General features: G+C 37.1%; 1 protein-coding gene across 3 annotated transcripts in view; it reads left to right on the top strand.

Moving 5' to 3' along the window:
* KIF6 (kinesin family member 6) overlaps positions 1–12,208 on the top strand; it is a 504,404-nt gene that overhangs the window by 144,801 nt on the left and 347,395 nt on the right. For all 3 annotated transcript variants that reach the window (XM_072642001.1, XM_072642002.1, XM_072642000.1), the window contains one exon: positions 4,104–4,233. In XM_072642001.1, the coding sequence (XP_072498102.1) occupies positions 4,104–4,233 (130 nt within the window). The remainder of the gene's footprint in view (positions 1–4,103; positions 4,234–12,208) is intronic.

Raw genomic sequence — 12,208 nt, 5'->3', positions numbered from 1 at the left:
GGTAGAAAAGATTACCTTTTCTAGATAGTTCTTAAGAAAAACCAAACAGTTTTTACAGAAGGAGGTGGGGACTTTTATGGTACCGTCCTCATTGGAACCTTTAAATATTTGAAGCAGAGAGTGACAATCTTAGACACAACATGCAGGAAGTGGCATAAAGTCTTTTAGAAGAAAAATGGCATGAATGTAAGTTTGAACTTTGGAAGTAGAATTAAGGAGAAGATAGAAGAGAGCTATGTTGGAATCAGAGAGTCCCATGAAGATATTTTAACTGAAGAGAAACATAAGCACACATATATATGTACACATGTATTTATACATATAGCATGTATGCACATATAGAAATATAGGTATCTAGATAGTTACTACATATAGATACCTAGATATCATTTATATCTTGATAGATTATCTAAATATATATATATATATATATATATATATATCTCCATCCATCTATCTATCTGTCATCTCTCTAACTTATCATTGATTGTTCCACCTAACAAATATGTTGCCGTATGCTGGTGCTTTTCCTTCATGACACCTAAATCTAAATCTGCTCTTTCCGTCTTCTCCTCTGTAGTCATAGATTTAGTCTGGGGCCTGGCTGTCTTTCTCTTCAGTTAAAATTTCCTCGTGGGACTCTGATTCTAACATGGCTGTCTTCTACTTTATCCTTAATTGTACTCTCAAAATTCAAACTTACACTCATGTTACTTTTCTTCTAAATGACTTGCAATTTTCCTGAATATTGTGCCTAAGATCATATATGTATGTCTGCATGTATATGTATGAATGTGTATGTGTGTATATTTGTATGTGTATATATAAATATACACATATCCATGCATACATGTGTGTGTATTCTTATTTGAGAGTTTGGTAATATGAAGGAATTGTCATTGTAGAGGAAATGAGACTTGGAGATGAAGCTTAGAACTAAGCTGAATACCTTCATCTTCATTGTCTTCAGTTGGTGTTAGGATATATAATTTGAAATGTCATGTAAATTCATGCTATATAGACCCAGACAAAGTATGACAGATAAAAGAATGGCAAGTAGGTAATATTATTTATGAAAGATGGTTGGTTTGCAATATTCAACAATTAATTGCTAAGTGCCTACAGGTCCTGCAGGGTGCTGTAACAGGCAATGAGTTAAATAAGACATCTTTCCCTCAAGTAGCTAACAATCTGATATATGGGAAAGTTTGTGTGGGCAAATAACTACAATACAAAATAAATATTTTAGGTTTTTTTTTTCAGTGAAAAAGTTAGTAAATGAGCTTTCATCAAGCACTTATGTGCTAAACACTATGGATGGAAAGGGGAAAATAGCACAACAAAACAATTCATTTTCTCATGGAGTTTACAATCTAATAGGGTAGACAACATGCAAACAACTGTGTACAATCAAGCTACCTACAGGAAAAACGAAAGATAATCAACAAATGAGAAGGCACTGCCATTAAGGGATATTGGAAAAGGCTTCTTAAAGAAGTTGTGAATTTAGTTTGAATTTTAAGGAAGCCTGAAAGGGCAAGAGACAGAGATGAGGGGGGAGAGAATTCCAAGCATGGAGGCACCCACTGCAAATGTATAGATTCAGGAGATGGAATGTCTTGCTCCAGGAATAGCACAGTTATCTGGATTACTGGATCAAAGAGTACACGGGAGTGAATAAGATATAGGAAGACTAGAAAGGTAGAAGGGAGTCAAGTTATGAATTATCTCAAATGCTAAAGGATTTTATATTTCATCTTGGTAGTGATAGGAAGTGACTGGAGTTTACTGAATGAGTTCAGGGGAGTATGATGGTGAGAGTAGCATTTTAAAATCAATTTGAGACTTGAGGCAGGGAGACCAACCATAAGGCTATTGCAATAGGTCAAGTTTGCAGTGACGTGTGCCTGGAGCATATATGAGAGATATTATGCAAGTAAAATCAGCGGGACTTGGCAAAATATTGAATATGGAGGGGGTGAGGGAGTGAAGATCAAGGACGATACCTAGATCGTTAAACTGGATGACCGAGAGGATAGAGGTGCCCTTGACAGTAAAAGGAAAATAAGAAGATGGCAAGATGGGAGGATTTTGGTGGAAAGATAATGTTATGTTATGGATATGTTGAGTTTGAGATACCTATGAGATATTTGGTTTGCGATGTCAAATAAGCAATTGGGAATATGAGAGTGGAAGTCAGGAAAGTGAGTAGGGGTAGATAAAGAAGAAAAATAATTGATTAAACATCTAGTATATGACAGTCATGATGCTAAGTGGCTTACAAGTATCTAATTTGATCCTTACAACAATGCTCTGGAGTAGGTACTATTATGTCCTCTATTTTAGAGTTGAGGAAACTGAGGCAAACTAAGATGAAGTGACTTATACAAGTTCTAGTAAGTAGTAGTAGTAGTAGTGGTAGTAGTAGTGGTGGTAGTGGTAGTAGTAGTAGTGATAGTGGTAGTAGTAGTAGTGATAGTGGTAGTAGTAGTAGTAGTAGTAGTAGTAGTAGTAGTAGTAGTAGTAGTAGCTAGTATTTGAACTCAGGTCTTTCTAACTCCAGGCCCAGTGCTCCATTCACCTGGTTGCCTTATAGCTCTGAGGTCATCCTCATAGAGATTATGTTTGAATTCATGAGAATTTATAAGATTACCAAATAAAATACATAATATTGAAGGATGAGAGAAGTGATATTAGGAGATTGCCTTGGGAGAGACATACTGTTAGTGAGCATGACATGGATGAAGATTCAACAAAGGAAACTGAGGGGAAAATGATCAAATATGTAGAAAGAGAAAGAGAAGAGAGCAGTATCATGAAAATCTAGAGAGAAGAAAGCATTCAGAAAGAAAAAGTGATCAACTGTGTCATTGCTACAGAGAGGTCAAGAGGGTTGAGAATCAAGAAAACACATTAGATTTGACATCAAGGATTCCTCTATCGGTTAACTTTGAAAAGAGCATTTTCAGTTGAATGATGCCATCTGAAGCAGATTGCAGAGGGTTTAGAAGAGAGTGAGTGATAGGAGGGCAAGTAGGAGGACCCAGTGTGGATGACATCCTTGAGGATCTTAGCCAGGAAGCATGGGAGGAGATATAGGATAGTAGCTAACAGCAATAAGTGGATCAAGAGAAGGCTTCTTAAAGAAATGTTGAGGAAACATGGGCATAATTTAAGGCATCATGAAAGGAGCCAGTAGATAGGAAGACACTAAATGATAGAGAAAGAATGGGGATGGTCATGATGAGCTGGAGAAAATGAAAGGGGATGGAATCTATGGTTTTTAATGCTGAGAATACAAACAGAGGCAAAAACATAGTCTGTATCCTCATGGTTCTTCCATTCTAATGGAAACAAGATGTAAATAACTGCATACATACAAGATTTATTCAGAGTAGATGGAAATTCTCCAAGAAAAAGACCCCTCCCACTAGGGGGAGCTGGAAAATATCTCCTATTGAAGGTGAGATTTGTGCTAAGACCAGAAGCCAGGGAAACTAAAAGGCATCTATAAGAAGAGAGATCATTCAAGGGACAGTCAGTGCAAAGGTGCAGACATGGGAGAGGGGTGTTGGTTTGGAGGAAAAGTAAATGACTAGGGTTGCAGGACTGTAGAGTGTGAGGGCAGGAATAAAGTGTAAGAAGATTGGAAAAGTAGAAAGAGGATTGGTTAGAAAGAGTTTTAAATGCTAGAGGGAGGACTCTATATTTTGTCCTGGACATAATGCCTTGGAAGCTATGAGCCTCTTCTTAAAAACTATCAAATCTTTGACTTGGAACTTGAATTTTGATAATATTGCCCATCAGTGGTTGGTTAATTGTATAACTCTACCAGTATATGCATTTTAAGGCAACAATGATAAATACAATAAATTGTAAATATAGCAAATCTTTTGCTTGATGATAGGGTTTTCTTTCACTAATCTATTTGATTATGTAGCTAAGGGTGTGCAGTTTGGTAAAATCACCATCTTTGTATTATTAAACCTTGACTGAGTACATGCCACCTTAACGTTGCAGAGTGCTTGACAGCTGCAGTTTGGCATCAGGTTCTTTTAGTGAACTGCAGTATGTGTCTCACTGACTTCTTATTTGTTCCCTAGGAAAGTGACAATACTGGAGGACCCTGATCAGAACATTCACCTGAAAAATCTATCTCTTCAGCAGGCTACCACCGAAGAAGAAGCTTTGAATCTGCTCTTTTTAGGAGATACCAACAGAATGATTGCAGAGGTAGGAATATTATAGTGTTTTGAAGCAGTAGTGGGGGAAATAGAAATAGTTACAAATAATCTTAGCATCCTTGTTTTTCAGATCAGAATATTAAGCTCAGAGAGATTGTGTCTTTCCTAAGGTTTCTATCCAGTAGATAACAAAACCAGGATATGAATCTAAGAGCCTGGGCTTTGAGTGCTGCCCTCTTTCCACATGACCATATTACTTCTGTATTGGTGTAATGCTGAGAGTTTATTTGCTCAAATGCTGTACTAACAGTATCCCAGAATTTTACTCTGGAATCTAGTTCTGTAGGACAAGGACAGGGTGAGGGTAGGAAGGTTGTTTTCTGTGCTTTCCATTGAAATCTACACCACTATCACCAAAGCTGAAGGTGGAATATTATCAGCACCAATCTGAAAATCATATTGGGTAATATTTTACCAAAAGTTGGAAATGACTATTATGTTAGACTGTTCTAATTGGTTCTCAACTAGAATTTTTGAAGAAGCATATTTATATATTGTGAACTTGTTTATCTTATATTATAAAGGCTTAAGAAACTATGAGTTTATTTCTTAATGTTGGTTGTAGGAAACTTTTGTTGTTTTGATTTTCAGAATGTATGGATCTCACTTTTCCACCTGTCCATTCTCACTGCTTTGTCTTGCCAGTTTGGTTGTCAGTGATGTTATTATTATAAGTTGAACATAATCAAGACATTAATTAGAGAACGTTACTTAAAGAGATTTCCTGCCCTTTAAATCTGGTCCCTCTATATTTGGCTTAATAAGAAGAAGCTTAGGGGATACCAAATGAAGCTTTTATCAGGATTTGAAATATGTAAAAGAAGAAGGAAGAAATTCACAAAATCCGAAAGGATGGTGCTCTCCCCACGTCACAGTCAATTCCCTTCATTCTTTTCCCACCTGTTACCATGTAGAGTTATGAAGTCAGAGTCATAAATCTTTGGAACTATAAAAGTGGGCCCTCCTGTTGCTTTAATTCAGACAAGAGACTGTGAGCCAAGCCTCATCACAAACCACAACCTGCTAGTGATTATGTTAACACAAGATGACACATATTGACCAATGGGACTCTGAAGAAAGAACCTAATTTTAAAGAGGCAAGGGAAAGCCTAACTTGTTTTAAACTAGTGATCACAGCTCCTGATCTTAAGCATGGCACACCAAACACACAATAAAGGAAAGAATGGGATGATTTCAAGGAACAATGTACTTTAGGACTCATTGCTTGGCATGTAATTATACCACCCAGATTCAGTGCCAGTATGTTAGATAACTTCTGTATATTCACATGGGAGTGGCCACACTCTGCACTGGTCTTTCTTCCAGCCAGGCCCTTACAACCATCCTCCAGAGAAGTAACTCCTGTAGAAGAGGGCATCCCCAGCAGCCAATTACCTGCCATCCTAGGAAAGGCAAGCCAGCCTTACTGAAGCAGCAGAGGACACTGAAAAAGAGGCAAGAGGCAGCATGGGCGAGGCAAGTTATGGCCACCTTGGTCATTACCTTGGCCTCTCTTTTCTAGTTGTTTCTCCAGTATTTTGCACATAAATTGCTGAATAAATACTTCACTCATGCATTTATTCATATTCAGAAATATGTGATGACTCTTTTGTTACCTCCTGTCTCATGGCCCTGTTTCACTCCACTGGGGACTGGGATAGCCCGAGAGCTTTGTCCATTATCCAGAACCTGGACAAGCATGACATCATGAAATTGACATACAATGATGATGAACTCTGGGCAGTCAGATTTTGAAATAATTTTCCATAAGCCCTCATGATTAACAATATCAAGGACCTTGGCATGTTTCATCATGAGTCTTTTGGAATTGTCTTAGATCCTTGCATTGCTGAGAAGAGTCAAGTCTGTGAAAGCTGGTCTTTGCACAATGTGGTTGTTGCTATGTACAGTGTTCTCCTGGTTTTGCTCATTTCACTTAGCATCAGTTCATATAAGTCTTTCCAGGTTTTTCTGAACTCTGCCTTCTCATCACTTCTTATAGCACAATAGTATTCCATTATATTCATAAACCACAATCTGTTGAACCATTCCCCAATTGATGGGATTCTCCTCAATTCCCAATTCTTGAATACCACAAAAAGAGCTGCTATAAGTATTTTTTGTACATGTGCATCCTTTCCCCATTTTTACAATCTCTTTAGAATACAGACCTAGAAGTGGTATTGCTGGGTCAAAGGGTATGTACATTTTTATAGCCCTTTGGGCATAGTTCCAAATTGCTCTCCAAAATGGTTGGATCAGTTCACAACTTCACTAGCAATGCAATAGTTTTCCAATTTTTCCACATCTTCTTCAACATTTATCATTTTCCTGTTTTGTCATGTTAACCAATCTGATATGTGTGATGTGGTACCTCTGGGTTGTTTTAATTTGCATTTTTCTAATCAATAGTGATTTACAGCATTTTTATATGACTGCAGATAGCTTTAATTTCTTCATCTGAAAACTCCCTGTTCATATCCTTAGGCCATTTATCAATTAGGGAACAACTTGTATTCTTATAAATTTGACTCAATTTTCAATATATTTTAGAAATGAGGCCTTTATCAGAAACGCTGACTGTAAAAAATTATTTCCCAGCTTTCTACTTCCCTTCTAATCTTGGTTGCATTGGTTTTGTTTGTTCAAAAACTTTTCAATTTAATGTAATCAAAATCATCCATTTTGCATTTCATAAAGCTCTCTATCGCATTTTTGGTCAAAAATTCTTCCCCTCTCCATAAATATTTCAGCTAAACTATTCTTTGCTCTCCTAATTTACTCATAGTTTCAGACTTTATATCTAAATCGTGTACTCATTTTGACTTTATCTTGGTATACAGTATAAGATGCTAGTCTGTGCCTAGTTTCTGCCATACTGTTTTCCAGTTTTCCCAGCAGTTTTTGTTAAATAGTGAGTTCTTATCCCAGAAGCTGGAGACTTAGGTTTATCAAATAGTAGATTACTGTAGTCATTGACTATTGTGTCTTGTATACCTAACCTATGCTGCTTCGTAATACAGTTGAGATCTGGTACACTAGGACACCTTCCCTTGCATTTCTTTTCATTAATTCCTTCAATATTCTGAAACTTTGGTTCTTCCAGAAGAATTTCGTTGTTTTTCCTAGCTCTGTAAAATAATTTTTTGGAAATTTTATTGGTATGGTACTGAATAAGTAAATTAATTTAGGTAGCTCATTTTCATTCAGTTTCATAGACGACTTTCTTTTATTCTACTCCTTCCCCAGAAGTCCTCATGTATAATGTAGCAAAACCAACTCACACCCACCATGCAATTCTCTACTGTCCTTTAAATGATTTATATGTTTAATCTTTTAGAGATAAGATTACCATGGCTTGAAGAGAGACAACAGTGGTAGAGTTTCAAATATTCTAATTGACCATGTCTATTTTCTACTGGTTAGTTACTTGAATTCACCTTTTTTATGATATAAAGGGACACAAGAACCCAAATTTACTTGGATGTACACATTTACAACAATCAGTCCAAAGTATCCAAAGATTTTTTCATCAGTAACTAACATCCTTCTAGTAATGGTATAAGACACCAGAGCCTGAAGACCAGTACCAAAGCTGTGATTAATATATTCTAGTTTCTCTAAATTTTTTCTTACATGGTACCTGCTGATCTAATGCCTCTCAAGTCTTAGGCTTTGTAACTTGCTATTTGTATGCAGATAATGCTCAGAATTGATACTTCATGTTAAATTTATCAAGTGAGGCCAAGTTTCTGGCTTCTTAAAAAGCTTACATATTGAGAACTGCAGTCATCTATTCTGTATACTATAAAAGATATTTTAAAACATAACTGAAAAGCCATTCTCATTCTTTTGGAATATTTTATCATTAAAGTCCTTAGGAAGACAAAAAAACTATGCTTTGGATGACAACCTAGTTGTCATAATGCAATTTGTGTAAGTGCAAAATGAGCTTACTGGGATAAAAAGAACATACTAATCAGTTTTTCAAACTAGGTTACCAACTTCCCATTTATACAGAGACAAATTCAGAAGCTGCTATGGTAACCAGAAAACATCTGCAAAACAAAGTCTGAATGCATAGTATACAAAGGGAAGTTCTTTTTATTTTCGTGTCTTTAGTCATTTTCAGGAAAAGTTATTAAAGGCAGATTTATCCTTTTTCTCCTTAATTCAAAATTCTGAAATAATTTCTACAGTTCTATTTATGTCTTGCATTAAACTTAATGCCTTCTTTCCATAAATGGTGTATAACCATTTATGATTCCTCATTGCTACTAGGCATTCCTTCTCCTCTGCTCTCAATAGTTCCCCATAGTGGCTGTTTCAAATGTTTTTCTTACTCCTCTAGGCCCCATTTGTACCCCCTTATCCTCAATTATAGCATTTGACCCAGTGTTCCATTTCACAGAGATTGAAGCCATCTGAAGGAAGCTTTCTTGATTCTCATTCTCATCTTTAGGCATCATCACCAGTTCTAGCCTTCTTCCCTTCTTTCTCAGAGGCGTGAGTTCCTTTACTCCTTGCTAAGGGTGATTCTTCTCCTATGTACTTATTCTTTTCTGCTGTCTCTAGGACCTCTGTCCAGCCACCCAGAACTAGAAGTGTCCCAGGAATCATCTATTTGAGTTTTCATTTTGCAAGGAGGAAAAAGAGTAAAGAACCTTAAAGACAGTAACTCAATGCTTCTGTTTTCTCTACCAAGAAAAATAACCTTTGCATTGGAAATGAGAGAACAAAAAAGACTAACAGGGAATTGATGCCAAAAATAAGTAAAGAGATTGAAAATAAAGCACCTAGGTGCCCTTGATGAATTCAAGGATCAGATGAATAATATCTTCAAATACTGAAAAAACTGGCAGATGTGATTACAGAGCCACTGTTAGTAATATTTAAAAGATCATGGAAAACAGGAAAGATAATGCAAGAATGGAGAAGGGCAAATGTTGACCCAATTTAAAAAAAAAAAAGAGGAGGAAAATGTAAGGTCTGTAGAGCCCTTATTTAGGGCAATAAACTAAATATAGTTCCTTAGAAAAGTCTATGATAAATCATTAAAAATTGTTGGCATTTGTTAGCAAACATCTAGAAAGGGAAAGGATGATTACAAAGGACCAGTGTGACTTCATAAAAAAAAAATCCCAAACTAACCTTATTTCTGTTTTAGACAGGATTACTAAACTCATGTATAAATGAGATACTATAAGTAGTACCTAGATTTTAGGAAAGAAACAGATACAATATTTTATACTTTCTGGTAGGGAAAAATAGAGTGATATTGACAATAGATTACAATTAAATGGATTCCAAACTGGCATGGTGGCTGAATTCAAAGAGTAGTGTTAATGGTCCAATGGCAGTGTGGCACAAGGTCTCCAGTGGATATTCCAGGCATCTGTACTTGGCTATATTTAATATTTTATCAATGACAGGCAAAAGCACAGATGACATGCTCATCAAGTGTGTAGATGACTCAAAGCAGGCAGGGATACCAAACACACTGAATGACAGGCAGGATCCCAAATGGTCTTGACAGGGTAAAGCATTGGGATGAATTTATAAGATGAAATAAATTAGAATTGTAAAGGCAAAGAGAAAGCCAGTTTCTCAAGTACAAGATCAGGGAGGCATGATTAGGTAACAATGGGTCTTTAAAAGATCTTGTATTTTATTTTATTTTATTTTATTTTATTTTTTTATTAAATTTATTTATTTAACTTTTAACATTCATTTTCACAAAATTTTGGGTTACAAATTTTCTCCCCTTTTATCCCCTCCCCCCCCAAACACCAAGCATTCTAATTGCCCCTATGACCAATCTGCTCTCTCTTCTATCATCTCTCTCTGCCCTTGTCTCCATCTTCTCTTTTGTCCTGTAGGGGCAGATAGCTTTCTATACCCCTTTACCTGTTTATCTTATTTCCTAGTGGCAAGCACATTACTCGACAGTTGATCCTAACACTTTGAGTTCCAACTTCTCTTCCTCCCTCCCTCCCCACCCCTTCCCTTTGGAAGGCAAGCAATTCAATATAGGCCATATCTGTGTAGTTTTGCAAATGACTTCCATAATAGTTGTGTTGTATAGGACTAACTATATTTCCCTCCATCCTATCCTGTCCCCCATTACTTCTATTCTCTTTTGATCCTATCCCTCCCCATGAGTGTCGACCTCGAATTGCACTCTCCTCCTCATGCCCTGCCTTCTATCATCCCCCCCCACCCTGCTTGTCCCCTTATCCCCCACTTTCCTGTATTGTGAGATAGGTTTTCCTACCAAAATGAGTGTGCACTTTATTCTTTTCTTTAGTGGAATGTGATGAGAGTAGACTTCATGTTTTTCTCTCACCTCCCCTCTTTATCCCTCCACTAATGAGTCTTTTGAGTGCCTCTTTTATGAGAGATAATTTGCCCCATTCAATTTCTCCCTTTCTCTTCCCAATATATTTCTCTCTCACTGCTTGATTTCATTTTGTTTTAAAGATATGATCCCAACCTATTCAATTCACTCTGTGCACTCTGTCTCTATGTATGTGAGCGTGTGTGCATGTGTAATCCCACCCAGTACCCAGATACTGAAATGTTTCAAGAGTTACAAATATTGTCTTTCCATGTAGGAATGTAAACAGTTCAGCTTTAGTAAGTCCCTTATGACTTCACTTTGCTGTTCACCTTTTCATGGTTCTCTTCATTCTTGTGTTTGAAAGTCAAATTTTCTTTTCAGCTCTGGTCTTTTCATCAAGAATACTTGAAAATCCTCTATTTCATTGAAAGACCATTTTTTCCCCTGAAGTATTATAGTCAGTTTTGCTGGGTAGGTGATTCTTGGTTTTAGTCCTAGTTCCTTTGACTTCTGGAATATACTGCTCCATGCCCTTCGATCCCTTAATGTAGAGGCTGCTAGATCTTGTGTTATCCTGATTGTATTTCCACAATACTTGAATTGTTTCTTTCTAGCTGCCTGCAGTATTTTCTCCTTGACCTGGGAACTCTGGAATTTGGCCACAATGTTCCTAGGAGTTTCTCTTTTTGGATCTCTTTCAGGCGGTGTTCTGTGGATTCCTTGAATATTTATTTTGCCCTCTGGTTCTAGAATCTCAGGGCAGTTTTCCTTAATAATTTCATGAAGGATGATGTCTAGGCTCTTCTTTTGATCATGGCTTTCAGGTAGTCCCATAATTTTTAAATTGTCTCTCCTGGATCTATTTTCCAGGTCTGTTGTTTTTCCAATGAGATATTTCACATTATCTTCCATTTTTCCATTCTTCTCTCTTTGTTCTGTGATTTCTTGGTTTTGCATAAAGTCATTAGCCTCCATCTTTGCCATTCTAATTTTGAGAGAACTGTTTTCTTCAGTGAGCTTTTGAATCTCCTTTTCCATTTGGCTAATTCTGCTTTTGAAAGCATTCTTCTCCTCATTGGCTTTTTGAACCTCTTTTGCCAATTGAGTTAGGCTAGTTTTTAAGGTGGTAATTTCTTCAACATTTTTTTGGGTCTCCCTTAGCAGGGAGCTGATCTGCTGTTCATGCTTTGACTTCATGTCTCTCATTTCTCTTCCCAGCTTTTCCTCTACCTCTCTAACTTGATTTTCAAAATTCTTTTTGAGCTCTTCCATGGCCTGAGCCCATTGGGTGGGCTGGGACACAGAAGCCTTGATTTCTGTGTCTTTGCCTGATGGTAAGCATTGTTCTTCCTCATCAGAAAGGAAGGGAGGAAATGCCTGTTCGCCAAGAAAGTAACCTTCTATAGTCTTATTTCTTTTCCCTTTTCTGGGCATTTTCCCAGCCAGTGACTTGACCTCTGAATATTTTCCTCACACCCACCTCACCTCCTGATCCTCCCAGCCCGTGTTTGTGGTCTGAGATTCAAATGCTGCTTCCAGCCTCAGGGCTTTTGGCGGGGGCAGGGCTGCTATTCAGTATGAGATTATGATCTGGTGCTGAGATCGGGGCAGGGCCACCTCTCAG

This window comes from Notamacropus eugenii, chromosome 2 (genome assembly GCF_028372415.1).
Source record: "Notamacropus eugenii isolate mMacEug1 chromosome 2, mMacEug1.pri_v2, whole genome shotgun sequence".
Taxonomy (NCBI): domain Eukaryota; kingdom Metazoa; phylum Chordata; class Mammalia; order Diprotodontia; family Macropodidae; genus Notamacropus; species Notamacropus eugenii.
Note: the sequence above shows the minus strand (reverse complement) of the source record. Positions and strands in the feature narration are given on the sequence as shown.